Source organism: Cervus elaphus, chromosome 5 (assembly GCF_910594005.1).
Source record: "Cervus elaphus chromosome 5, mCerEla1.1, whole genome shotgun sequence".
In the NCBI taxonomy this organism is placed as follows: Eukaryota; Metazoa; Chordata; class Mammalia; order Artiodactyla; family Cervidae; genus Cervus; species Cervus elaphus.
Genome location: NC_057819.1, coordinates 53,407,927 through 53,435,310, shown reverse-complemented (window position 1 = coordinate 53,435,310; position 27,384 = coordinate 53,407,927). Strand labels below are relative to the sequence as shown.

At 41.9% G+C, this 27,384-nt stretch overlaps 1 protein-coding gene across 1 annotated transcript in view; it reads left to right on the top strand.

Moving 5' to 3' along the window:
* The window catches only part of RNF150 (ring finger protein 150), a 263,115-nt gene extending 237,148 nt beyond the window's left edge, over positions 1-25,967 (top strand). Inside the window, exon 7 of the mRNA XM_043902483.1 lies at positions 17,093-25,967. Coding sequence (XP_043758418.1) covers positions 17,093-17,211 — 119 coding nt within the window. The 3' untranslated portion in view covers positions 17,212-25,967. The remainder of the gene's footprint in view (positions 1-17,092) is intronic.
* The last annotated feature ends 1,417 nt before the right edge of the window (positions 25,968-27,384 follow it).

The window sequence follows — 27,384 nt, the reverse complement described above, 5'->3', positions numbered from 1 at the left end:
GGAAGCCATGGCAACCCACTCCCATATTCCTGACTGGAGAATCCCATGGACAGAGGAGCCTGGCAGGTTACCGTCCATAGGATTGTAAAGAGTCAGACACAATTGAAGTGACTTAGTATGCATATACATATATTTTTTCTTTTTCAGATTTTTTTCCCATATAGGTTATTACAGAATATTTAGAGTTCCCTGTGCTATACAGTAGGTCCTTGTTATCTTGTTTATATACAGTAGTATGTGTATGTTAATCTCGAGTTTTCCTTAGCCTATTCTGTGGACTCGCCTGATGCTTTGGTGTAATGTACCCCACTCAGCAATTAAATCAGAAGAGTAGGAATCTCCCTCCCCGATGTTTTTAGCCTCTAAAAAACTAACATGATTTCTTCAGATCTTCCCATTCATTTTTGCAATGCATTTAGTTGATAACAATTGTGTTTCTTTTATTTGGATAGTGTAGGAGACAGAGGTTTGGTAGTGGCTATGCAAAATAAGTGCCAGCCCTCTTAGAGCAAACAGTCTGCTCTAGGTAAGAGAAAATCATCCATGGGTGGAATATTTATTTAAACAATGACATACGACAGTGCTGTTAATCAGGTATCAGGCATGTTGTGGGTTACAGGTGTTCTTCAGAAAAAAGGAGGATTGCAGGGGGCAACAGTACCCTCCAACCTCTGACCACACCCCTCCCTGATGGGAAGGAATCAGTGGGGACCTGGGGCAGAGTCATCCAGAGCTTCTACTCCACTTACGAAAGACCAAGTTAGGATGCAAATGCCATTGTGGGGAAGGCTGAACTTAGCCACACCCTTCTTTTTACTTGGGTTTTTAGTAGCCAAACCCTTTCGTGTGTACAATTCAATATGGGTGTGCAATTCAGATGCAATAAACATATAAGTTTAACATCTTTGGTTTTTCAAGCAAATAAGTGAAAAGTGTCCAACACAGAGCCTAGTGAAGTTTAGGCCCTTTCCCCTCCCTCGTTGGATCATCTTAAGAAGAGGCATTTTGGCAAAGTGAATTGTAACTACCAGATTTGTTTTGTTTTGGCTTTCCAGGAAATAAAGATCAGATGAGCAAAGGAAATGAAGATCAGATTAATGAAGAAGAAGAGAGGGTTTAACAAGTGATTTCAGTAAAGATTCATTGCACTATTAATTAGTCATCTGCCTCTGAATATTGCTACACTGTATACTAGGGGAGGAGCAGGGAGTGGTGGGTTTGAGAGGAACTGCCTCAGCTATCCTTGTTCTAGTTGCCGTCGTCACCTTTGTGGTCATCACCATCATCTTCCACTGCTGTTCAGTCTCCCAGTTCCCTCACTGCAGAACCCTAGGGTTTCATGGAGCACCATGAAGAACCTTCAGAAGAGGAACAGAAGAGCTGAGTTCAAGTCCCAGGTTCAGCCATTTCCTGGCTGTATTCTAACAGTGCTGTTACCCAGCCACACTCCCCCCTTTGTTTTCCCCCTGCCATATGAATGTCTGGTCAGCTTAATGTCCCCCTTATTCCCTCTGCCCTTTCGCTTGTCCTTGTTGAACAGCTTTCCTCATTTGTATCTCCTTTATTCTCACCCTAAACTCATGCCAAGGGATTCCCACTGCATGGCCAAATATTGATTAAAATTCTGGATTCTGTTCTAGATACAGAGAGCTGGAAATTGCATCCTGTGAGCCAGAGGAATGGGTTTGGTTGTGATTAGATAGTATGCATGACTGGCCCACTGCTCTTGCTATTATAAGCTGAGGATAGAATCCATTAGGTTTTCCAGGAAGATGGATAAACACATCCATCTAGGTGAATTTCAGTAATTTGTTGTTGCAATACTAACTTGGGCTCTGGGTCAAAACATCGGGCCCCTTTTTCTGTAGCTTGAACAGTGTGTCTCTCAGTTCTTGAGCCCGAAACAGGCAGGTGTTTTCCTGCCCCAAAACACCAGGTTGTGACCTGTTCTCAAACCAGCCAAAGGCGAATTATGTAGTATTTATCTGAGGAGGAGGAGGCAGTCTGAGTTCTTCTAAACAAAAGTCTTACAGTCTTGACATTTTCTAAACAGGCTTCTCCATGTGATTTGTAGAGATGTAGGTGGTCAGAAAGGTCAGAAACAACAACTATATTAAAAACCTTAAATCAAGGGGACGTCCCTGGTGGTCCAGAGACTAAGACTCCATACTCCCAATGCAGGGGGCCTGAGTTCAATCCATGGTCAGGGAACTAGTTGCTGCATACCACAGCTAAGACCCAGTGTAGCCAATTTAATAATTATTAAAATAAAAAACCTTAAATCAATTGTGATAGTAAAACAGGTTGATGTAAAATGATGCCTGTTACGGAGACTCCAATGTGCTCATGAAAGTGTTGCATCTCTAGTTTAATGCTGAGCTGTTTGGGAAAAAGTGACTGTTAGTCACTCAGTCGTGTCTGATTCTTTGCAACCCCATGGACTGTAGCCCATCAGGCTCCTCTGTCCATGGAATTCTTCAGGCAAGAACCCTGGAGTGGGTAGCTATTGTCTTCTCCAGGGGATCTTCCTGACCCAGGGATCAAACCCGGGTCTCCTGCATTGCAGACAGATTCTTTACCATCTAAGTCATCAGGGAAACTTGGCTATTTATCTGCCTATAATTTGCTTAAGCTTTTTTTGAGGACTTGATTTCAACAGTTTCGTTATTTAAATTGCTTCATTCTTTAAAAAAAAATACGTGTCGGAAACTGTGCTGCTGTTTCTGCCCTCCCCTCCCCAGCCCCTTCTAGAGAGATGTGAAGGATCTCCTACTTTGCTGTGTTCCACAGCTTGACCTTTAAACTAGATCTTGTATTTCCATCAGAGCCTGTTCTCCAGTTTCTTCTGGCTCTTATGTTGGACTATCTTGTAACAGAGCGACACTTGTACCAGCAAGAGGGATAAGGCTGTCACATGGCAAATGAGCTCTTTACGAAATGTTGATGCATTAACCTACATCTGACCACGCTAAAGAAATAGAGCATTACAGGAACAGTGGGATAGTGGCCAGAGAAAGAAAGGGCACCCTTTGTCCGTCAGGACCTTGATAGACAAAGAAGGAAGCCAAGAGGCTTAATGGGACAGGAATAAAGCAGGTTCTCAGTAAATGTACTAAATACAATAATAGCTGCCTCTTATCTGGCACAGCATGTGCCAGACACTGTGAAGTGAAGCCCTATGTGGGTGTGTTTACACACACACACACACACAGACCAGATCTTGTTAGAGACTACAAAAATATTATTGTCACTATTTTGCTGATAAGGAAACTGAGGTGGTTTATTTTCACCAGTTTATTTAAGCAAGTACTTTTATGCACAAACATAATATAATCCAGGTATGTTAATGTCATGACACTTCAGCCTGGCATTCAAATCACTCTTCAGTTTTGGTACAGCCTATCTTTCCAACCCCTTTGCCGTATTCAGTGAGACCAGTCAGGAAAGTGGAAATTGCTTTAGGTATTTCAAAATAGGGGAATGTAATATAAGAAATTGATTACAAAAGTGTCAGGAGAAACTGAACTCCAGCCTTTACCTTCTACCATACACCAAATTAACTTGAAATGTGTTATAGATCTCTGCATGTGACACACCAATTTAGTAGAACAAAGGATAAAAACGACAAGTTCATCTCAATTGATTCATAAAAAGCATTTGACAAAACACACAGAAACCAGTTGTTTTTCCATACACTGTATGATGAACAACCTGAAAAGGAAATTAAGGAAACAATCTCATACAATAGCATCAAAAGGAATAAAGTATTTAGGACTAAGCTTAACTAAGGAGATGAGAGACTTGTACACTAAAAACTATAAAACATTGCTGGAAAAAATGCAAATAAATAGAAAGCCACCCCCTATTTGTGGATTGGGAGACTTAATATTGTTAAACTGTTCATACTAGGCAGAGCAATCTACAGATTCAATGCAATCCCTGTCAAAATCCCAATGTCATATTTTGCAGAAGTTAACAAAAAATCCTTAAATTTATATGGAGTCTCAAAAGACCTTGAATAACCAAAATGATTCTCTGAGAACAAAGCTAGAGGCCTCACACTTTCTGATTTCAAAGTATTTTACAAAGCTACCATAATCAAAACAGTGTAGAACTGGCATAAAAACATATGGACCAAGAAAAGCAAACAAAGAACCCAAAAATAAACCCTCACATATATGGTCAAATTCTCTGTGACAAGGGTGCCAAGACTATACGATGGGGAAGAATAATCTTCTCAACAAATGGTGCTGGGGAAACTGGAAATGCACATGTAAAAGAAAGAAGTTGGACCCTTATCTCACAAGAATCATGCAGGATGGTGGTGTCCTGGACATCTGTTGTACAACAATGTGCATGTGGTCGACAGTATTGTACTGTGTACTTGGAAGTTGTTTTGAGAGTGAATTTAATGCATTGTGATTTTTTGCCACCAAAAAAAATATTGGCAGTTTTTCATGTAGTTACGTATACCCACCATATGGATCCAGCAATGTAATTCTAGGTATTTACTCAAGAGAAATGAAAATTATGCCCTCAAAAATACTTGCACATAAATGTTCATAGAAGCTTTATTTACAGTAGCCTAACACTGGAAATAATTCAAATGTTCATCAGTTTATGAATGGATAAGCAGAATGTGACATCATTAATGGTTTCATAATGAGTATACTGAGTGAAAGAAACCAGACACAAGCGTACATACTATAAAATTGCAGCTATATAAAATTACAGAAAATATATATTTATCTCGAGCCATGGTTATCCACTAGGGGTGATTTTGTCTCTCAGAGAGCATTTGGCAATGACTGAAGAGTGTTTGATTGTCATAACTGGGGAGGGGATGATGCTATTGGCATCAGTGGGTGGAGACCAAGAATGCTGTAAAATATCCTGCAATTCCCAGCACATTCCCCTGACAACAAAGAATTCTCCAACCCCAAGTATCAATTGTACCAGTGTTGACAAACCCTGAAAAAGAGTTATAAAAAGAAAGCAGATCAGATGTAAGCTGAAGCCAGGGACAGAGGGAGGAAATGACCATAAAGAGACAAGACCAAACTCTGGGGGAAATAGAAATCGAGTACATACATCCATCACATCCATCAAAACTCATCAAAATCATGCTTCATTAAAGTAGATTTATCAAAAACAAAACCAGTTTGGAAGACTGGAGGAGCAAGATATCCCAAGATCCTGAGCACACTTCCACTATTCTGATGTTGCAGAACTGTCTGGCTTCTGCTGCGGAGACCACCAGCTCTGAGTAGGTGGTCAGGATCCTTCTCTCTCTGATTCTGTTGAAGGCATGCCCAACACTTCTGGAGCCCACGGGGACCTGCCTGAACTAGAAGGGCATGGGCTCCGCTCCTCCTCCCACCTTCCAGTCTCCTTGGCAGGACCTAAGAGAAAGCCAACTGGCAAAGGAGGCTGGGGAATGTAGCTCCCAGTCTTCTGGCTCCCTGTGGAACTGGAAAGCACAGAGGGCGGGAAGAGGGCAGAGTGTCTGTAGGCAAGATCTGGTACTTTGCTATGGTTCTCCATATCCTAAGCTACAGCCGAATCAAACCATCCACATGCCTTGACATTTGCTCTGATGATGGTTAGTCAGGTAGGTTCTCCTAAAAGAAAAGCCATCCTCCTGTAGACAATGCTTGGCCACCTTAGAGAACCAACCATTCCAGGCTTACAGTGTAAATTCATACATTTAGCCAACTGCCTCCTAAAATTGTTCAGATATAACAGGCACTTATATCTCTTAAAAGAAATGCCATCTTCCTCATCTCCATACTTCCCAGCACTAGTCAGCTCTTACCTCTGGTTTACATGTAACCTACTTCATGAGGGTTACCCAATTGGAGATGAAGTTTTCCTTACCTTTCTGTTTCTCTAGCATATTTATACCTCTCTTTTAACATATATCATCTTATATTTGATGTGCATACATATGTGCTAAGTTGCTTCAGGTGAGTCCAACTCTTTGTGACCCTACGGACTGTAGCCTGCCAGGCTCCTCTGTCCATGGAATTCTCTAGGCAAGAATACTGGAGTGGGTTGCCATTTCCTTCTCCAGTATTAGATGTATATAGACACAGATATGATTTCTTTTACTAGATTGCTTTCAAGTTAAAAGCAGAGCCTGTGTTTAGTTCATCTTTATTTCCTCCAAAGGTCATCAACAGTGCTGTGTACCTAAGAAGTGTTCAATAAATTCCTATTGGATGAATAAGTGATAAATCAATGAATGAATACATGAAGCCTATAGATAACTTTATACTTGTAATATAAATTAATGTAATTTATAATTTTATTATAAACTATAATTTTATAATTGAAGAAATGAATATCTGCATGATATCTACCTGTCTCTCTAAACCTATCTGATAGCCTTTCCTCTTTTACTCTTTTTCATTCCAATCATAGTCACAGTTACCAAGAGCATTCTGTATACCAGATATTATGCTTAATGCTGAAGGTTTCCTGTAGGTGGTACTAATTAGGAATTGTAAAATAGCTATTAACAGCATAAATGTTCACTAGATTTTGCTTTCTTTCCTATAAAAATTAATGTACAACTAATGCAAAAATCACCTTATGCCTTCTCTTGGCACGTAGTAAAGAATTACTCAGTGAATGAATTTTTAATGAAATCAAAAGGAATTTGAGCAATTGGAGAAAATCTTCCTCTGCTAGGTGAAGTGTCACAGGGAAAGAAAACCAGTGACAAAAAGATAAAAGCAAAGAGTGAAACCCTAACTTGAGATCTAATTTAATATCCAGACTTCAGGGAGTTCTCTTTTACTAAGTCAGGATAAAAAACAATGCTGTAAATGTCCCCAGGTGAGAAAGAATTTTCCTGATTTGAGCTCACCATGTTTACATTTATGATTATAGAGCAAACATTTAAAAAGGCAAAAGTTCCCCTGTTATAGCTGAACAATTTTTAGGAGTCACTTGGCTAAAAGGGGTGAATTTATATTGTAAGCCTGGAATGTTTGGTTCTCCAACGTGGCCAAGTATTGTCTTCGGGAATAATCTAGGGCTTCCCAGGTGGCTCGCTGGGAAAGAATCCACCTGCCAATGCAGGAGACGCGAGTTCGATCCCTGGGTCTGGAAGATCCCCTAGAGAAGGGAATGGCAACCCACTCCAGTACTCTTGCCTGGGAAATCCCATGAACAGAGGAGCCTGGCGGGCTACAGTCCACGGGGTCGTGAAGAGTCAGACACAACTGAGCGACTAAACCACAGCAGCCAAACAGAAGTCTGGCAGCTATGCCACTGCCTTTGCACAGTAGCATAGCCGTCAACACCACGGGCTGTTGGGCTGGGATTCCATTTCCGCCTCTTTCTGGTCTTGACCTCAGACAAGTTGACTTCACCTGTAAAGTGTGAAGCAGTCATTGGGGGAATCGTTCGTCTACTCCAGACCATCTTTGTGAGGGTGACATACAGAACGTGTAATTGCTTAGAGCAATGCCTGGAATTATTGTTAATATTGTTGCACAGCCTCTGAAGAAAGTGAGCCAAAGATTACCATCCCCACAGCAGAATCTACTCATAACACAGAAAATTTAAACCAAATCAGAAGTTTCTCTTCTCAAAAATTCTTGTTAAGCAAAAGAGAAAAAAGCAAGGAATACATGTGAAAGAGACACATTTCCTTACTGAAAATACTCTGCATTTGGAATCAAAGCAACTTTCCCACTAAGATTACAACAGGGAATATACATATAAGCAGTGTTTGTTGTTTAGTCGCTAAGTTGTGTCCAGCTCTTTTGTGACCCCATTAACTGTAGCCTACCAGGCTCCTCTGTCCATGGGATTTTCCAGGCAAGAATACTGGAGTGGGTTGCCATTTCCTTCTCCAGGGGATCTTCCTGACCCAGGGATCGAATCCATGTCTCCTGCACAGGCAGGCAGATTCTTTACCACAGAGCCACCTGGGAAGGCCTCAGCATCCAAAGCAACGTCCAGAAGGATGCTAATTTCTTTGAAAACTTATTTATCAAGTACATAGTGGGGGGGAAATAAGCTTTTATATGGTGCAGAACATGTGAACATCAAACTTACTGGAGAAATAGAATACCTGGGGGATGATATTCGTCAATCCCTTATTTTCTCTCAACACAGAGAACACATCATGAGGGCGAGGTTTGTTAGTTCCTAACAGAGGAGGATTTATTCCAGCCACTACTTCTCTGTGCCTCCTTTCATAAGTCAGGCAGTGGAGTAAATATCTAGGATGGCTCATTTTCTGCTCTAGCTTTGAATAACCATCATTTAGAAACAATTAAGTAGGACAGCAGAGATTTCAGATGAAAAGTGTCCCGTCAAGTTAATAAAACACACAGTTAGTGAAATGTAAACCAAAAGATGCATTAAAAAAAATAAAAAGCCAAACCATTCTTGGTCACAGGGAACAGTGTTTTCTTCAACTTACCCTGGTCAGTTCCCTGGCGGTCCAGAGATTAACACTCTGTGCTTCCACTGCAGCGAGTACAGGTTCGATCCCTGGTCAAGAAACTAAGATCACACATGATGCGTGACACAGCCTAAAAAAAAGAACGACTTATACCAGGCACAAGACCTCTTAGATGCATGCTTCTGAAACTTTTATCGTTTCTGTGAGAATCTAGTAAAAGCAACCCTCTCCCCAGAAAAATGCATATATGCACATAACCATATAGGCGTGTATGTAACTGTGGATACGTGGACTCCCCTGAAAGTCAGCATCTTCTGGCCTTTGTTACTGGTGCTTAGGCCTTCCCTGGTGGCTCAGTGGTGAAGAATCCGCCTGCCAATGCAGGAGACACAGGTTCAATTCCTGGGTCAAGAAGATCCCCTGGAGAAGGAAATGACTACCCACTCCAGCATTCTTGCTTAGCACATCCTCAGACTAACTCTCAACTCTGAAGTATAGATGCAGTCAAGTTCATGAACTCTGGTGTCAGAGAGGCCTTGGTGTGAATTCTGAATCCAACTCTTACTGCCATGTAAACCCAAGAAGTTTTTTACTTTTCTGAGCCTTAGTTTTATCACTTGGAAATAGAAATAATGATTTTTCCTTTGTCACAGGTTAATTGTGAATACTCAGTTGGATAATCTAAAGTACTTAGATAGATAGTCCCTGGCATATGTTAATACTAAGTAGTCAATAAGCACTCTATGGTTGTTAGTTAGTAAAACATAAAGCTTGACACCCTATGCATCCATCACCCTATGATACACTATGTCCAGAGAGGAAATTCAGTTTCACTGCTTCAAACATGTACCAAGTGCCTCCTCCTTATGGAGGGATGCGGTACCTTCCGAAATGGGAATGTTGACAATGGATGGGCCCAGAGCCTGTTAAGTGAGACAGACCCCAACCTGCCCAAGACAGGACAGGCCACATCTCAGGTTGGGAGGAACGTTATATCATCCAGGCCCACTGTTATAGAGATAGTTATAGCAAACCCACAGCAAAAGTACAACTTTAGCTGTAGTGTCCGTTTCACAAAAGGAAACCTGTGAGTTGGACTATAAAGAAAGCTGAGCACCGAAGAATTGATGCTTTTGAACTGTGGTGTTGGAGAAAACTCTTGAGAGTCCCTTGAACTGCAAGGAGATCCAACCAGTCCATCCTAAAGGAAATCAGTCCTGGGTGTTCATTGGAAGGACTGACGTTGAAGCTGAAACTCCAATACTTTGGCCACCTGATGCGAAGAGCTGACTCATTTGAAAAGACCCTGATGCTGGGAAAGATTGAGGGCAGGAGGAGAAGGGGACGACAGAGGATGAGATGATTGGATGGCATCACCGACTCAATGGACATGAGTTTGGGTAGACTCTGGAAGTTGGTGATGGACAGGGGGGCGTGGTGTGCTGCGGTTCATGGGGTCGCAAAGAGTCAGACATGACTGAGCAACTGAACTGAACTGAACTCTTTAGGTAACATTCTTTGTATTAAAGAGGAAAGAAAGAAACCAAAGTCCATATGAATAATTTATGGACTAAATGGAATTAATAAAAACAAATCCTGCCACTAAGAATTTTTTGGTTAACCACAGTTAGCCTACTGATGGATTTTACTTAGAATTAAATGTGCTAATATATGAAAGTAGTAGTTATGAGTCAACAAAATAGGTCACAGAGCTCCATTTAAAGCAGTGTTTTCTGCTTACCATCTAAGCAGATGCTCTTTAACATTGTGATAAAGAGATTCAGGATGGAGTGTTAGATACACTGGATCAATCTTTAAATCCACCAAAATACTTTCTCTGTGCTGAAGTGAATATAATATAAAAGAAGCAGACTCATAGATACAGAGAGCAAACTAGTAGTTACCAGTGGGGATGGGGTAAGAGGTAATTTAGGGGTGGGGAATTAAAAGACACAAACTATTGGGTGTAAAACTAGCTCAAGGATGAATTGTACAACACAGGGAATATAGCCAATATTTTGTAATAACTATAATGAAAATTATACAACCTTTAAAGTTGTATGAAAATTAAAAAGTAGTGAAAAATAAAATATTACTTTAATAAAACATCTTACCTCTGTTCCTATCATAACAAACCATCACCATGTTTCATCTGTTTTGCTGCAGTGGTTTTTGCTGGATTACCTCCACCCTTGACCTACCAATCTATTCTTCTCTTAACTGCAAGAGTGATTTTTTAAAATATTAAGCAGGTCATATTACTCCCTGTTTAAATTCTTTCAATGTCCTTACAATGAATGAAACCAAGAGAAGAAAGGAAGAGTGTCTAGTAGTATTGGGCAACTGTGTCAATGGGCTAAGTATTTTTTCATCTGTGAAATAGAAATAATAATACCCCCACACCAAAGGGTTGTTGTGAGAAATCAACAAAGACCAATGTTATTTTTGTATTCATTGTATATTAGCTTTTGCAAGAAAGAAGGTAAAATTCAGTGAACATTTTTTTTCAGTTAACAGTTATTTTATACTCCCCAATTAGTTCCACCTACAGAGAACCTTAGTGTCAGCATTTTTACTTGTACTCTTATGGTCTCAAATTAAAATATCTGCTTTGATTAAAGAGAGCCTTCCCTGGTGGTTCAGATAGTAAAGAATCTGCATGGAATTCAGGAGACCCAGGTTTGATCCCTGGGTGACAAGATCCCCTGGAGAAGGAAATGGCAACCCACTCTGGTATTATTGCCTGGGAAATCCCATGGACAGAGGAGCCTGGCAGGCTACAGTCCATGGGGTTGCAAAGAGTCAGACATGACTGAGCGACTAATAGTTTCTTTCTTCTTTTGATTAAAGAAAAAAATTCTGTTTTTAAAAATTATGGAACAAATCTAGTTCAATTAAAAACATAGCACAGACTAAAGAATAATTTCAGATGTCTTCAGATCATTTTTTAAAGTTTCGGAATGAAAAATGATTAGATATTGTGGTTGATGCAGTGTCCCATCATGAAAATTGAACCACTTTTTGGCAAATCTCTATTTGTATTGATTTGAATTTATCCTTGCCTAGAGCCATGCAGGACAGTCAGTTTCCAAAATAGCATTATAAACTCAACAGCCAATAGTTATAGCAATCCACACGGCCCTTTTTTCTTTCAATTGACACATTCCAACTTAGAAAGCACCATAGTGAGAATGAAGCCATGAAATCTGCTGAGGCTGGTGGCTGAGAAGACAGGCGTGAAGGTGAGAACCTGCAGGCACAGTGAGCTATCTGTATACCAGTCAGCTCTTATCTGTGCTTTGTTTGTGTACTTGCTCTATTGAAAGCCTTAGAATCACTCAGTGATGAGCTCTTTGGTTGACTTGTAGTTTACTTGTGAGCTATAATATTTGGCTTCTTATGAGTTGAATTGATTCATGGACTATTGCCCAAAAGAACAAGAAGGAGGAGGAGGCAGATCTGAAATGGAAAGCAGTGGGAGGGGGGAGGATATATCTCTACAACATAGACCTCATTCTAATTTTTTAAAATTTTTATACAATTTTTAATGGTTATACTCCATTTACAGTTATTACAAAATATAGGCTATATTCCCTGTATTGTACCACATCCTTGTAACCTGTCTTACATTAGTTTGTGCCTCCCACTCCCCCAGCCCTATCTTGCCCCTCACCCCACTGGTAACCATAGTTTGTTCTCTGTGTCTATGAGTTTGCTTCTTGTCTCTTGTATTCACCAGTTTGTTGTATTTCTAGATTCCACATATAAGTGTTATTATACAGTATTTGTCTTTTTCCATCTGACTTATTTCACTTAGCATAAAACCCTCCCAGTCTGTCTATGTTGCTGCATATGGCAATATCGTGTTCTTTTTTATGACCAAGTAGTAGTCCGTTGTAAATACATACCACATCTTCTGTATCCATTCATCTATCTTGGAAACGTACATTGCTTTCATATCCTTAGTCCTCATTTTTTATCTCCAGGAGTAAGAATATTCCTGTTTTCTTTATACCTCAGAGCAGTGAATTCTCCCATTTAGTGCATACTTGTACTAAATATACAATAGCAGGCTTTCTTCTTGATTAAGAGAAAACTTTTTAGTAGAAAACAACATGTTGAAGAGTTATGGCAGAAGAGAAACTTACAACTCTTTATCACTGGTAATTCTATTAAATAATTCTTTATAGAGCACCCACCATGTCTGAGGCACTGTGCTAGACTTGCATCAACATATACACAAGTAAACTGTAACAACTGGAAAGACATCTGATAAACCTGGTACAAACTCTCATTTTATAGATTTTAAAACTTTAGCCCCAGAGGAGAAAGTGACTTATACAGAGTAACATGTATAATTACTTATAGCTGAGACTGCTGCTGCTGCTGCTAAGTCGCTTCAGTCGTGTCCGACTCTGTGCGACCCCATAGACGGCAGCCCACCAGGCTCCCCCGTCCCTGGGATTCTCCGGGCAAGAACACTGGAGTGGGTTGCCATTTCCTTCTCCAATGCATGAAAGTGAAAAGTGAACGTGAAGTCACTCAGTCGTGTCCGACTCTTCGCGACCCCATGGACTGCAGCCTACCAGGCTCCTCCATCCATGGGATTTTCCAGGCAAGAGTACTGGAGTGGGTTGCCATTGCCTTCTCCCAAAGCTGAGACTACAGTCTCCTAAAGTAAGATAGGATCCCAGCTCTCATAAATATAATTTTAAGTGTTAGTTGCTCGGTCATATCCAACTCTTTGTGATCCTTGGACTGTAACCTGCCAGGCTCCTCTGTCCATGGAATTCTCCAGGCAAGAATACTGGAGTGGGTAGCCATTCCCTTCTGGAGACCCCTGGAGGGGATCTTCTTAACCCTGGAATTGAACACAGGTCTCCCGCATTGCAGACAGATTCTTTACCATCTGAACCACTAGGGAAACCTATATAATTTTCTCATTGTAAAAGTGATGCTTATGGAGAGCACTGAGTAAAAAGTATGGATTGAACACATGAAATTACTTCTAGGCACTCCTAAAACCCCACAAAAGCTATAGCAAAGGGATTTTCCAACATGGACAGGGGAAATGTAGGAAGAAACGCTGGCAAAATTTGGGCAACTGGGAAGAAATGAATAAAGCATCAGTGACTTAGTGGACCTAAAAATCAGAGCAATCCTCTGTCTCTGGCTGTGCAGATTGTGTCCTGCCCAAATCCATTCCCCACTGCTTACTACAATTCCAGAGTGAAAGCTTCCACCAGGTGGTGATGAGCGCATAACCATGAGGAGAAAACAAGTGCTAAGCAGAGGTGAAGAAGAGGAGGACCACCCCAGTTTGCATCAGAGAATTCCCCAACGGTCAGGGATGCAAGGTACCAGATAGCTCTGGAGAAGAGGATAAATGAGAAGGAAGTACACACGTGCAAAATAAAGATGGACTATAGGTACAGGTACAGGTATAGATGGGCTTCCCTGGTAGGTCAGCTGGTAAAGAATCCACCTGCAGGAAACACAGGTTAGATCCCTGGGTTGGGAAAATCCCCTGGAGGAGGGCATGGCAACCCACTCCAGTATTCTTGCCTGGAGAATCCCATGGACAGAGGAACCTGGCGGGCTACAGTCCAGGGGATCACAAAGACGTGGACACAACAGAGCGACTAAGCACAGCACAGCATAGGTATAGGTATAGATGTAGATACAGTGGATCAATAGATGTAGCTATAGATATTTAGCCAGCCTCGAATGTATATGGTGTGAGGCAAGGATCCAATTTCACCCTTTTTCTGCATGACTAGTTTTATTGAATGTTTGTGTACATGTGTTTTTTACATTTACTTATTTATGTGGCTGAGTCAGGTCTTAGTTGTGGCGCATGGGATCTTCTGTTGCAGCCCATGGACTCTCTAGTTGCAGCGCTCAGGCTGAGTTGCTCCATGGCATGTGGGATCCTAGTTCCCCAACAAGGGATCAAACCTGTGTCCCCTGCATTGCAAGGCAGACTGTTAACCAGTGGACCACCAGCAAAGTCCCCTGAATATTTGTTGAATGCCACCATTGACAAAGCTAAATGCTTCTATCCAAGATCTGCTTCAAAAGTTTTATTCTACCCATTGATCTGTCTATATATTTTTTCCTTTCTTTTTTTTATTTATTTTTATTAGTTGGAGGCTAATTACTTTACAATATTGTGATCTGTCTATATTAATGTGAACCTCATGCACCTTTGGGTCTAGGAAACACTTTAGATCTCAGTCTTTAGGTTGGCTACACCCCTATGAGACACTTTATTTCTCTAAAACTGATTCTTAAGACCATAACTCTTTGTCAGTTCTCTGTTTGTCTCTTTGTAAACATTTGAAAATTCACTGCCCTTCATGAAACTCATATTTATTTTTTTTAACTGTACCTCAACATGAAGAAATTTTACCAGTGATTATGAGAGCAAAAGTATTATAACCATCTGCATTCTCTAGTACTTAGATATTCTGTTGGTCTTTTAACTGCATGTTTCTTCTGTAGGGTAATGGAACCTACAAGATCTTCTGGTTTTATTTATTTATTTTTTGATCTTCTGGTTTTAAACCTGCCTTATAGGCTTCCCTGGTGGTACAGATGGTGAAGAATCTGCCTAGGTTCGATCCCTAGGTTGGGAAGATCCCCTGGAGAGGGAATGGCAACCCACTCCAGTATTCTTGCCTGGGAGAATCCCATGGACAGAGGAGCCTGGTGGGCGATAGTCCATTGGGTCACAGAGAGTCAGACACAAGTGAGCGACGGACACTTTCTGTCTTTGATGGGCAGCTGAGCTCCCCAGCGTCCCCTGTTCATACTCCCTAGCTTACCTTTGCATCCCAGTCATACAGAAATACAGTCTGATGTCTGCACAAAGCTGTCTATCAACTCCAACTGTCTGTACACGCTACTGCTAGTGCTTAAAAGATTCATCCTTCTCATTTATCTGGCTGAAATGCAAGTTATCCTATAGGACTCAGTTTAGACATGGCACCCCGTGGAAAGCTTTCTTAGACTCAGCAAATGGTTGCGTAGCCCCCTTACCTCCTATAACACCAGGTACATCTTATAACAAAGAGCTTATCCTGTTGGGGTGTAATTGACAAGTCAGTGGTCTGCCTGCCTACTAGACAGTAAGCTCCTTGAGGACTGAAATTGCCTCATTTTTACCCCTATATCCCTACTATATTCTTAGCATATAGTAGGGACTCGATTATATGTTGAGTGAATGAATGATATATGTTCACTGAAGCATGTTTAGGAGTAAAGCTAAATTTTTTGAAGAACAGAAAATAATTATAAGTCCCCAAATTTGAGACAACTCTTATTAACACCATTGGCTTTCTTATTTCCAGTTAACTTTCTCTGTTGACTTCACTGCACATAAAGCTTTGAATACTTCTGTTTTCATTTACTGGGAGCATTTTCTTCTGTAAATACAGACTCTTTGGAAACATCACTGTAATTATAATAAGAAGATTGTCTTTTAGAAGTAACATAGTTTACTGAGATATTTTTTATTGTTAGGCTTTGTTACTTGCAATGTTTTGCTGCTATAAATAATGCTTAAATGGATACTTTTGCATCTCTGATTATTTCTCTGTAATATACTGTGGAAATGAAATTACAGGGTGAAAATTTCATAGTTCTGAATGCAGTTGATCAAAACATCTACTGCAATGTACCCTTAACTGTAATACAGTCTTTTTTAAAGAGTGAAGATTTCATAACAAAAAGGAGTAGCTCCCTTTTACCTGATATTTATTGGTCAATTGTATTACATTCTTTTGTGAATTGTATAACAGTAACCTTTACCCATTTCTTCTGCTGGACTCTTAGTTTTTCTTATTTATTTAAAAGTTCTCTGTATGTTAAGAATACAACCCTCAGTGAATTTTTTACAAATATTCCCAGCATGACATAATACTTTTTTTCTGGCCCCATGCAGATGCAGGACCTTAGTTCCCTGACTAGGGATCAAACCAGTGCCCCCTGTAATGGAAGTGCATAGTCTTCACCACTAGACCACCAGGGAAGTTCCCCAGGGTGACATTTACCTTTGTTCTTATTGTTCATGTTTTTAATATTCTTAGAAATTTTATGCACATTTATCAGTCATTTCATCTGTGAATTGTTCAACTGCTTTTCCATATAGAATTTCTTGCCTTACTTAAAGATATTCAGTGTATTTTTTCCTCCTTAGATATATACTTATAAGATACATCTTTTCATAGTGTGAGAAGGGCTTCCCAGCTGGCACTGGCAGTAAAGAATCCACCTGCTCCTGGAGGAGACATAAGAGATGTGGGTTTAATCCCCGAGTCAGGAAGATCCCCTGGAGGAGGGCATGGCAACCCACTCCAGTATTCTTGCCTGGAGAATCCCGTGGACAGAGGAGCCTTGTGGGCTAGTCTGTGGGATCACAAATTGATGTGACTCACCACACACGCACTTAGCATGAGAAGATAGCTAGACTTTTTTCTTATGTATTTATTTTTTACAAACTAGCCGGTTTTCCTGATACCTTCTCTTGGGCTTCAGTGAAATGGAAGGCAGCTATGCTAGCCACTGTACCACCAAGACTTTGGCATCAATGAGCTGTTATTAAAGGCAGTCGTATTAAGCCTCTGAAGACATAGCTCGGTGTTCACCATGAACTTTTTTCCCCCTCAGGTGAGCAGGAGCCAGCTATAAGCAGTGATTCTGATATCTCACTGATCATGGCGATGGAGGTTGGACTGTCTGATGTAGAACTTTCCACCGACCAAGACTGCGAAGAGGTGAAGTCTTGAAACAGCAAATAGAGAAAAAAGGGATGGTAGGACGCGAGGGGAAGGAAGGGAGGAGTGCACCAAGATTGGACCTGGCACTCACGTCTCCAGAACACCTTGGCAACTCCAGCGCACTCCACTTAAGAATGGTACTGCTAAGCAATATCCAAAGTCCCGTTCATCAGGATGCAGTTCGTCCACGTCGGCGCCAGCCCTGGCCTTGGCACCTGCGAAGCTGAAAGCTGATTTTCTCTCCCATGTCCTTATAGACACACACTTCAGAAGTTCCTGAAACAGACTGAAAGGACACTCTTAGGGCTTCTTAGTTTCGTTTCAGTTTTTCCCGGGGTCTTATTTTCCTATTTGGGGAATGTGGTTGATTTCTTTTGCAGTTTCTTTTTAAGGACTATGTATAGTTTACTTTATGTTCACTCCTTTGTGTTTCCTTTGATTCACTCCAGCTTTTGTACCGAGTTCTGTTTAGAAGCATCAGTTCCTGCTCTGACCAGTTTGTATTCCATCTCTGAGATTAATGGCCTTGACCTCTCAGCATGAAGTGTGCATGGCTTTGGGAAGTGCCTCGGCACCTTGAAACAGTCTAAGGCCAGCTTTCGTTTAGAATCTAAATTCTTTTAAGTGGGTCTTAAAACTCCCAGCTGCCAGAGACCCCAACACCGAGCTCTTGAGTCTGCGGAGGCCACCGCTCATGTGTTTCAGCTACACACCCTGGCTTCCACTTGCCCAGCTCTGTTAAGGACCCACGTGACTTGAGAAGGAAGCTCTAGGGAGGCACGTCAATCCCTCTGGGTCTTAAGAGTCTTTGACTGAAATTCTGAAATCACAATTTCCCTCTCGGGGCATTAGTGCCATTCTATGTGGCTCTAGGGCTTGTCCGTTGCTGGGACAACAAGCCTAATTTTCAAACCAGATACCACATACTCTTCCTGAAAGTGAAATGTCTGTTGCATTGGTTTCCCCAAGGCTACGACAATCTCCTGTTACCTCCATGAGTGGGTCCTGCAGGAGATGGAAGCTTTAGAAAAGATCCAAGCATCTTTGGATCCAACACAGTGGGGGCTGCGAGTGCATCCAGGTCTTACCTTAATTCCAGTACACTTCTGTTCAACCTCACCAGACCTCAAAGAAAGGATTTAGGTGAGTCCTTAGGAAACTGCTTCCCAGGGCTCCCCTGAGTGCGTCTAGATACCAAGTGAGAGGTGGGAGGTGGGGTGTAATAGAACACTCGATCTAAAAAGTACAGCGTGGGAATTGTTGAAATCAAGTTTCTCCTGACTGAGAGACAAAGTCAGAGGGAGAGGAAACGAGGTATCAAAATGAATTCTGAAAATCCACCTGGTGTTTTTAAACTCTTTATGTTTTTATTCTTTTTTTGTAACTATGACAGAGATGTGCTATTTTTTCAGTGGGCAATTTTGTAATACATTTGAGATTCTCCAGATGCACGGATGACTAAGGCAGTGTAAATTGTTTCTCTGGACCATTAGATGGATCACCTCGACATCTGTGAAAGGCCATGCTGCTGGGCATGGGTTACCTGGGAAAGAAAGCTCTCACCGAGCTATTTACGTATGTGATGAGGCCCTTCTGCCTTGCCACACTCATCCTCATGCAAACACAGAGTTTGGTCCTGCTGTAAAACCGTGCTGCCTGCTGGAACACGTGTAGATGTCAAGGGAGACCCCTGAAGGCTTTTTTCTCTGCCTTTAACGAGTTCCTATTTGATCCTTTCTAAGTAGGCAGCAAGGGCAGAGAAAATGGTCACCACCTTCAGAAATGTCTCATCTCTGTAGGAGTCCAACACTTCCTGTCATGAAATCCAGGGTCTCCAAGGCAGGGAGGAGTAAAGGCAGTGCTGAATCCAGAGTCGGGAGGCAGAGATGAGCCGCGTGCTTGCTGGGCCTCGGCTTCAGCGTCTGTAAAGAGAAGGTGTTTAACAAGATGATGCCCGAGGCTCCTTCCAGTCTTAGGACCACTAATGAGCATTTTGCCAGGGGTACCCATTTTTAGCAGTGAGTGATGACATACAGCAGACTTTCCACCTTGGGCAGGCAGAGTTACTTGACATGTAACATATAACAGCTTTCTGAGACTCAGCACGCCTGTGTGGCTGAAACTGACTGTCTAAATAATGGAAGTTCTAAGTCCAAAGAGGAGTTGCTTTGTTTTGCCTTGCTTTAAAAGCCACACTTAGTCACAGAGTTTGCAGTCTCTGGATACCTTCAAATCCTAGTTCTCAGTGTAGAATTCTTCGTCTCAAGGTATTTCTTTTTCTAGGTCAGCAAAAACCTGTACCACCTACCCCTCCTTCAGTCAGCTTTGTCCAAAACAAAGTTTGGTGTTAAGGTAAGGGGAATGAGGAGGACAATTCAACAGCCAAGGAATATAAATTGGATACCATGCCCAGAGAGAAAATGCCTTTGGGATTGGTGGGTGTTCTCGCTTCCTGCCAGTGACCAGGTAGCTCAGGAGTTGGTTGCTTATGCAACCATAGGTGCCATAGCCTAGCAGCCCCTAAAAGATGCTGCCTAGGTGATGACGGGCCCAGGTGGCAGAGCTGAGTGTGTGGACCTGACCCTAGGAAGGTTCTGCTGCAAGCTCCCCGCGTCTAGAAGGTTCTCCTTTACCAAAGATGTGTTTCTGAAGAGTTTTCCCATGACTTTGGTAATTTTAAGACCAAAAAAAAAGTAATTAGCTGGCATGGAAGCATTCAAAAAAAAAAAAAAAATGGAAAGAGTCATTCTCACACAGCACGTCCCCCCAAAGAATAAACCCTGACCTGGGCCCCCTGTGGCTCATAGAAAGTATCAAAGGGCGTGGGAACCCTCTTGAAGCATCTGCAGCCCTGATGTGCATTTTTCTGTAGGGCCTAGACCAGCACTCTCCAGTAGAAATATAGTAGAAGTCCCACGTGTAACTGTAAATTTTCTACTGGCCACAGTTTTAAAAAACAAAATAGGTAAAAGTAATTTCCATAATATACTTCTTTGTTCCAACATTATTGTTTCCACAGGTAATTAGTAGAAAAAGTATTCATGAGATACTTGACATTCTTTTTCATACTAAGTCTACCAAAGGCAGCATGTGTTTGACAGTCACTCAACTGTCCATTTGGACTGGCTAATTCTCCAGTCCTCAGCAGCCCACGTGGGTCATGGTCACCCTCAGAGAGCACAGGGCTAGAGCTTCTCCAGCGTTCTCCCAAGATTCCCTGACCCTTGCAAAGAAAAGGGGCTAAAACCTAATTACCACTAGAGAGAACTGGATCCCACCCAGGTCGCCTAATGAGAGGCCCAGAGACCCACTTGTCTTGTAATGGATAAATATTCAGACCATCCTTCCTGAAATTTTTGCTGGACCTGTTTAACCGTACCACAGATGTCCATGACCATTTGCTGTTACTTCCTTGACCAGTTTTTTTGTTTGTTTGTATTTTAAAGAAGTCACCCAGAGCATGTTGGTTTGGTGCTGAGACAAAATTATATCCTTCACTTCCACCCTTGGACTGATGTGCGGCACTCAGGAGCCAAACAGAATTCCAGATTCTAGTAATGCAGATTTACTTCCACCCCTTGTCCCCCTGCAGATGGTCTTTTCCTAGTTCCAGTGGCCCCTAGCCCCATCACTATGGCTAAAATGCATGAATTTTGGGGGGAAAAGTGGCAAGGTACATATTGACTCCAAATACGAGACTCTGTGTGGCCTTCTCAATACAGGAGAAGTCTTAAGAGCTTGTGACTTTCCAGCCTCAAGTTGGTGAATTATGATGCCCTGCAACTCAGAAACCAGCTCTCAACTCAGAAGTAAGCATCCCCCGTCGGCTCCAAGGATGTGGGCAAGAAAACGAGCATCCCCATTCCCTCAGAGTAATTTAGAGTCCCCTCTAGGAATTGCTGCATCCTGTGTGGCTGGTCCCTTTGGGCAGAACTGAGCTTCGATCATGAATAGAGCATGAGTATTTTGATTTCATCTCTAGGTTTTGGTTACCCCTAAAATGTCAACTCTGTCATCCTGGCAGGGAGTGATGGAGAGCTTGGAGAAGGTAGAAAGTTAAAAGTAGCAAAGGCGTCTACCTTTTCTCACATCACTGAGTAATGATCATGACCATACAGGCAAAGAGGGTTTTTTTGTTGTTGTTTTTAATTGGGGGATAATTGCTTTACAATATCGTGTTAGCCTCTGCCGTACATCGACATGAATCAGTCACAGGTCAGAGAGATTTCTCTGTTTGTTTTGTTTTCCCTCATTCTGATGGAAACATCCTGCATGTTCCTGGGTCTGGATTTTGTCATCCCAATCCATGGTACCCAGTGGCTAGTTCAGTTACTGCTCTTACATTCCTGAAGCTGACATCCTTTCAGAACCAAAAATGATGACGGACAGCCTGTCTTGGGACTCTTACTACCATCATGTTCATCGGGTTGAGATGAAAATTCTTGCAGAGCATTTAGTTGTCTGTTGAATGCATCACCTGGACTGAAAACAAAGAAACCTCATCAAAGCAAAACCCTTTCAGAAAACCACAGAGAGAGTCACACCCTCTGTGGAGGGAGGACCCAACCCTCTGTGGTAATAGACAGAGCCTCTGAAGCCATTTCTGGTAGCATTTTTTAATAGTACTTTCATTTAGATTTCTTTCCTTTCTTTGTCTGGGTGTGTCTCTCTCTCTGGCTCTCTCTGACTGCCTATCTCTTTCTTTGTATGCACACCCCCACACACATCCTTTTCCCATCTTTCAGGACAGAAAAACCTTAGTGGATCTGAAGAGGTGTTATTATTGTGATTACCGTCGTTCCTGTTGTTGACGTTTTTCTTCTTTTTATTGTGTGGCAGAATCTATCTCTGCACTTCTGATGAGGAAAACCAGTTGACTATAAAAGCAAATTAACTTCCTCTGTAGTGGAGTTTGCCTCATTTTCACTTCTCATGTCACTAATTTTATCACAGACCACCTCTAGCTATTGCCTTAAAAAAAAAAAGACTTCCTTGCCAGAAAAGTCTCCGAGGCAAATAATGGCAAGGTAACAATTCCAGAATGCTGTCTAATCGGTTATCTTCCACCCCCAGCATCTCTGACCTTCTCAATTCACCACAGGCCCCCAGGGTTAGGATTTCTTGGAAAAACACATGGGCTGTACCGTATCCAATGTCCACTCCTGCTTCTTAACATCTTGGCACAAGAACTTGCTCTTTGTAAGTGATCTGAGAGGCCACTTCTTCCTCGAGACTGAAAAAGAGGCAGAAAGAAACCATTTCCCCAAAGGGAGAGACACACAGTTCCTTGTGAGGTGCCCTGCATCACAGAACTCCCTCTATGCTACTGGCATGGCCGGAGCTGAACAGTACTTTTGACGAGGGCAATTAAAAGGTGGTGAGGATACGGCTTCCTGATGACTCAGCGGGTAAAGAATCCTCCTGCAATACAGGAGACACGGGAGATGCCAGTTCGATACCTGGGTCGGGAAGATCCCCTGGAGGAGGAAATGGCACCCCACTCCAGTATTTGTGCCTGAAAAATCCCATGGACAGAGGACCCTGCTGGGCTATAGCTCAGACGGTCGCAAAGAGTCAGACACGACTGAGTAACTAAGCGCTCATACACAGGGATGCTTTTACCCACCGGAAGTTAGCAAAGAGGATGGCAGGGAATGTACATGGATGCTCTTCCCGAATCAGTGAGCATCCTCCAGTTTTACAGCTGATCTCTCTGGGGGCTTGTGTTCGTCTTAAGGAGTTGAACACTTGTGAGTTAAACACTCCTGATTGCAAAGAAGGTTGGGATTATCTGAAAAATAAATTAATTCTGAGAAGCAGGTGTGCGTTTATCATCACTAGCCTCTTACCTTCCTGCCCTCCCCTCCCCATCTCATGACTCCAGGCCCTTTGTAATTTATAAAGACCCACAGACGAGTAGCCACACTGTGCTCTTTGAGCCTTTGGGTGTCACTAAATTAATCATCCCAAAACTCAAGCAGTGCATCCAGAGCCTGGATGTAGACGCTTCATTATCAAGCCCTTTAATTGCAAAACCTGCTCATTCTGCAAAGGAGCTGCTGAGGTCATTTCCATCTCTCTTTACTGTCCTCTAAATGATGCCTGCCTTGAGTGCTTCATGATCAAGTGGCTTCTCCAGAAATCTCCATGATTAAAGACCTTCTCATCCTTGTGCCACTGTTAACATTTGCATTTACCACCAAGCCATCTGTCTCTGGCCACTGGATAAATATTTGTTGAGGATAATGATAAGTCAAAAGCATACATCTCTCCAGAGGCTCTGCAGGTCTGAAGAGAGAGAGGGAGAAAAACCCGTGGAGAAGGTACCTCATTCTGAGTCACCTGAAGTCGTTGCTTGGCAGGACATCTGTGGTCTTGTCATCCTTAGTGAAGTGAAGGACTTGGAGAAGTAGAGAAAATCAGGTGGGGACCATGTGTACTGTATAAACCAAAGACCATCCAAACATGTGTCCACCCTCCAAATGGACACATGTTTCTTCCAGTGGCTAGTTTAACTTTTTCCCAATGTGCTCATAAATAAAAGTGAAGTTGGTTCGCTTGGTCGAATGAAACTGTGAATGAAATCTTAGGGGTTTTCTCTTGCAGGCTGGATTTCTCTTATGAAATCCAGAAATCTTAAAAAGAAAAAACAAAAAAGGTATCATGGCCTTAGTACTGCACCATCTTGACAGTCGAGTGCTTAGTCTCCTTTTCCCTCAAAAGTTTCAGACAAATTGAGAGCTTTGTTGAACTCAGAATATTGTTCTCTTTGAGAATGTGAAGATTTTAAATAGCCAAAGAATTTTCGTGTATAAGAGCTAGTTAATTATAGCATATCCTGCTCTTTTGAAGAAAATACCAAACTATTGCCTGTAGTAATAGATCATGAAGCCACGGCAGGACTTTTCAGTCTGTGTTTGTGTTGGCGTCTATGGTACAGTGTTAAACAGGATGTTATTGCAAGGGAGCAGGGTGCCCTCTGCTGGAATTCTCACCATTATCCTTTCAGCCAACTCATTTGACGAGAGTCACCATTTCCTCAACAACTAGTAGTGATTTGCCTTTTATTGTAGTTTCCTCAGTAGTTGAGAATTTGGTCCACTTTTGTCAAAAATAGGGAGGAATGTCACAAACTCTGAAAATTGGAGGAGGGCCCCATGGAACATCTCTCTGTCAGCAGCCCCCATCTTCCACAAACTGTTGAAAGGATATTGTTTGCTCTATTTGCAAAGGAGATGCCTCTGGCTGGAATGTTTGTACAGAGTTCTAAGACAAGGGCCTAACTGTTTTGTAACGTTATCTCAACTTTTTTCTTGTCAAATTGCAAAGGAAGATCAATAAACAGATTTCTTTCGTATGAATGTAAATGGTGTGAGATACTGATGTGTTTTGTACATGTACATAATATATTTACTTCCTGCTTTCACATTAGTAATCTGCAATGGTTCTACCATTTTATAATTAGAAAGAGATGTCGAGGTGGGGGAGGGGAGGGAGGGGTTGTTATTTTTATAGTGAGATGTCCCTTATATTTAGAAAACTTGAAGTAATTTTGTACTTGTGAAAAGTTACATTCCATTCGTTTCTTGAAAAAATAATGGGTGTTGTTCTTTTAAATGTTCACAAGCTGGAAGGATGATTATTCTAGTTTCTGGGAAGAGCCTCCCAAGTAGTATATACAAGACGCTGATTCTGTGGACTGCAGATCAAGACCAGCAACTGACAGCTCAGCAATGTGAAAAGAAAAGAAAAACCAACGTATTTTAACCTCTTTAGGTAGGAAATTATTATTCTGTTTGGGAAGGGGCAAAATCTCCTACAAAGAATGAATTTACCATTTGGAAATAGTTCAGACATGACATCTTAAATCAATGTTTAATCCCTTCCTACTAACAAGAAAAAAATTCAGTGAATTTATTACCCACCCACCACCCTCTTCCAACACAGATTATGTGCTTTCATTGTAAAATGAACAACGTCACTGGTAGAGTTTCACTCAGCGTCACCTCGAGGTCTTTCCGGCCAGTCTGAAGATCCCACGTGTAATGGTCCCTAACTCAATTTCGCGATACTCAGATTATGAGACTTTTTCCTTGTTGGTTGTTTTTTTTTTTTTTTTTTTTGCCATATGACTCAAAATCACCAAAGTTACTCCTCACGGCCTTTTCACGTGTAACTTCTTATTTGAACTTTGGTTTGTTCTTAATTGTTAAAAAAATTTTTTTTAGTAGTGAATTATGTAGCTGTGCTACCCAAACATTATCTTCCATACAAGTCACAGGCATATTTAAATGATTAGTTCAGATGGTGTAGTTATTGGGTTTCATTTTGTTTTTTCTGTATAAACCTCTTTTTCTTCTTCCCCACCTCAGGCACCTACCTTACTCCTTCTAAAGCACTTTATATTCCTCTTGAAATACACAGAAGTTTAAAAGAAACCATCTTTAATGGGAATTGTCTTCTATTAGGAGACACAGCTTTTATTTTGCTTTATTCTATCCTCTGTGTGCTTGGAGAGCAGAAGCTGTTTGTCTCATATGGGCTAATGATGAGATATTAAGGCTAATAATTGGAATCATTCAATCCTACAACATGGCTCTTTTTATTATATAGAAGACTATCGTGTAAATAAGTGCAACCATGTTCTTCTGTAAAGTTCAAAAAACATGCAATTATGAACATTTGAAAAGGATTGTGAATTCCAGGAAATTCCATTGCAAAATTTTGTTTGGTTTTGTTTTTTAATAAAATGGAACTGGAGGCATGTGTTTGCGTCATCCATTCCCTAACTGTAACCCCATCTGGGATTCCAAGGTGGCCCTGCGGGTCAGAAAACATCCATATTTATCGCTGTCATGATTGTGTTCAAAGAACAAGAGATTTTAATAACTTCTTTATCTCTCTCAGGTAAGTCAAATGCCAGGTAGACCTCTTCTTAGCTCTGTGCATCTAAGTGAAGTAATTAAAAAGATTTTGAGGGAGTTTCCTGGAGGCCCAATGGTTAAGACTCTGTGCTTCCAAAGTAGAGGGTGTGGGTTCAATCCCTGGTTGGAGAACTAAGGTCCCACATGCCAAAAATTAAAAACAATATAGATTTCAAGTAGCTGAGCCGAAGGATGGCTGCTGAATTCTCTTGAAATGTTGTCGGGTAGGAACCAAACACTTGATCTGAGCTGCCGGTGGGCAGATCACCCTAAAGAAGGTTACACTGCGGAGCCCACCAGATGGGCTGGAGCAGCAGGTCCTCATTTATACTTACTTATACACGTCTAACAGATTTTAAACAGCAATTTGTTCAGATTAGCAAGATGGGAAATGCCAGCCTAGGAAAATAGGAAAGGAAGATGAAAAGGGGGAGAGGTACCCTATTTACTGTTATCACCCACCAGGCAGGCCCTGGTGTGGCTCAGAGCCTCTGGGTCCGGCCCATCCAAGAGGCCGATGTGTCGCCTCGTGGCAGGCAAGTCGTACGTGCCTGGTGTGGTTCAGCTGATGACCAAAGCCTTCTACCTGGCCTGGCCCACCTCCAGAGGCTGTGAACACCACACTATTTGCTGGCAAAAGCCAAGCCATGTTGGATGCCCTGGCCCCCCAGAGCTGCTTCCTGCCCAAGTGACCACTGCTGAGTGAATGGCTGGAAAGCATCAGGGGCCAATCCATGCTTCATTCCTAGGTCAGAGGGCATTTGAAGGAGACTGTTGGTAACTGGGCCTGTGGCACATTGGGAGGCACTCTCCATTTTGCTCATGCCCCCACGATTACAACGTTGATCTCCCCGGGCACCTGTGATCACCAACGAAGCTGCCATCTGGGGTGGACGCTATTACCCAGGATCTGGAAGCCATCCCTCCTGACTCCGTCATCCATGATCCTTGCAGAGGAAATGTGCTTGGTGGGACCCATTCTCACTATGCTAGCAACTTCAGCAGCCGAGTCCCAAGGATGACTCCGCTGGAACAAGCGTTCATGACACATTAGCAATTAACAACCTCCAAGCAGGTCTTTGCTAAGTCATCACTGTTCCTCTCTGTCAAGGGTCGTAGTTTTCAACACTGTGCTATACAGGACCCCTTGCATAGAACGTAGGTTTTTGAGCTAGAAGAAAGCTGCTGGACCTTTGTTTCCCACTTCAGAGCGTTGTCCCTGCTCCAGCTATAACAGAAAAAGGTCAGCGTGCACAGC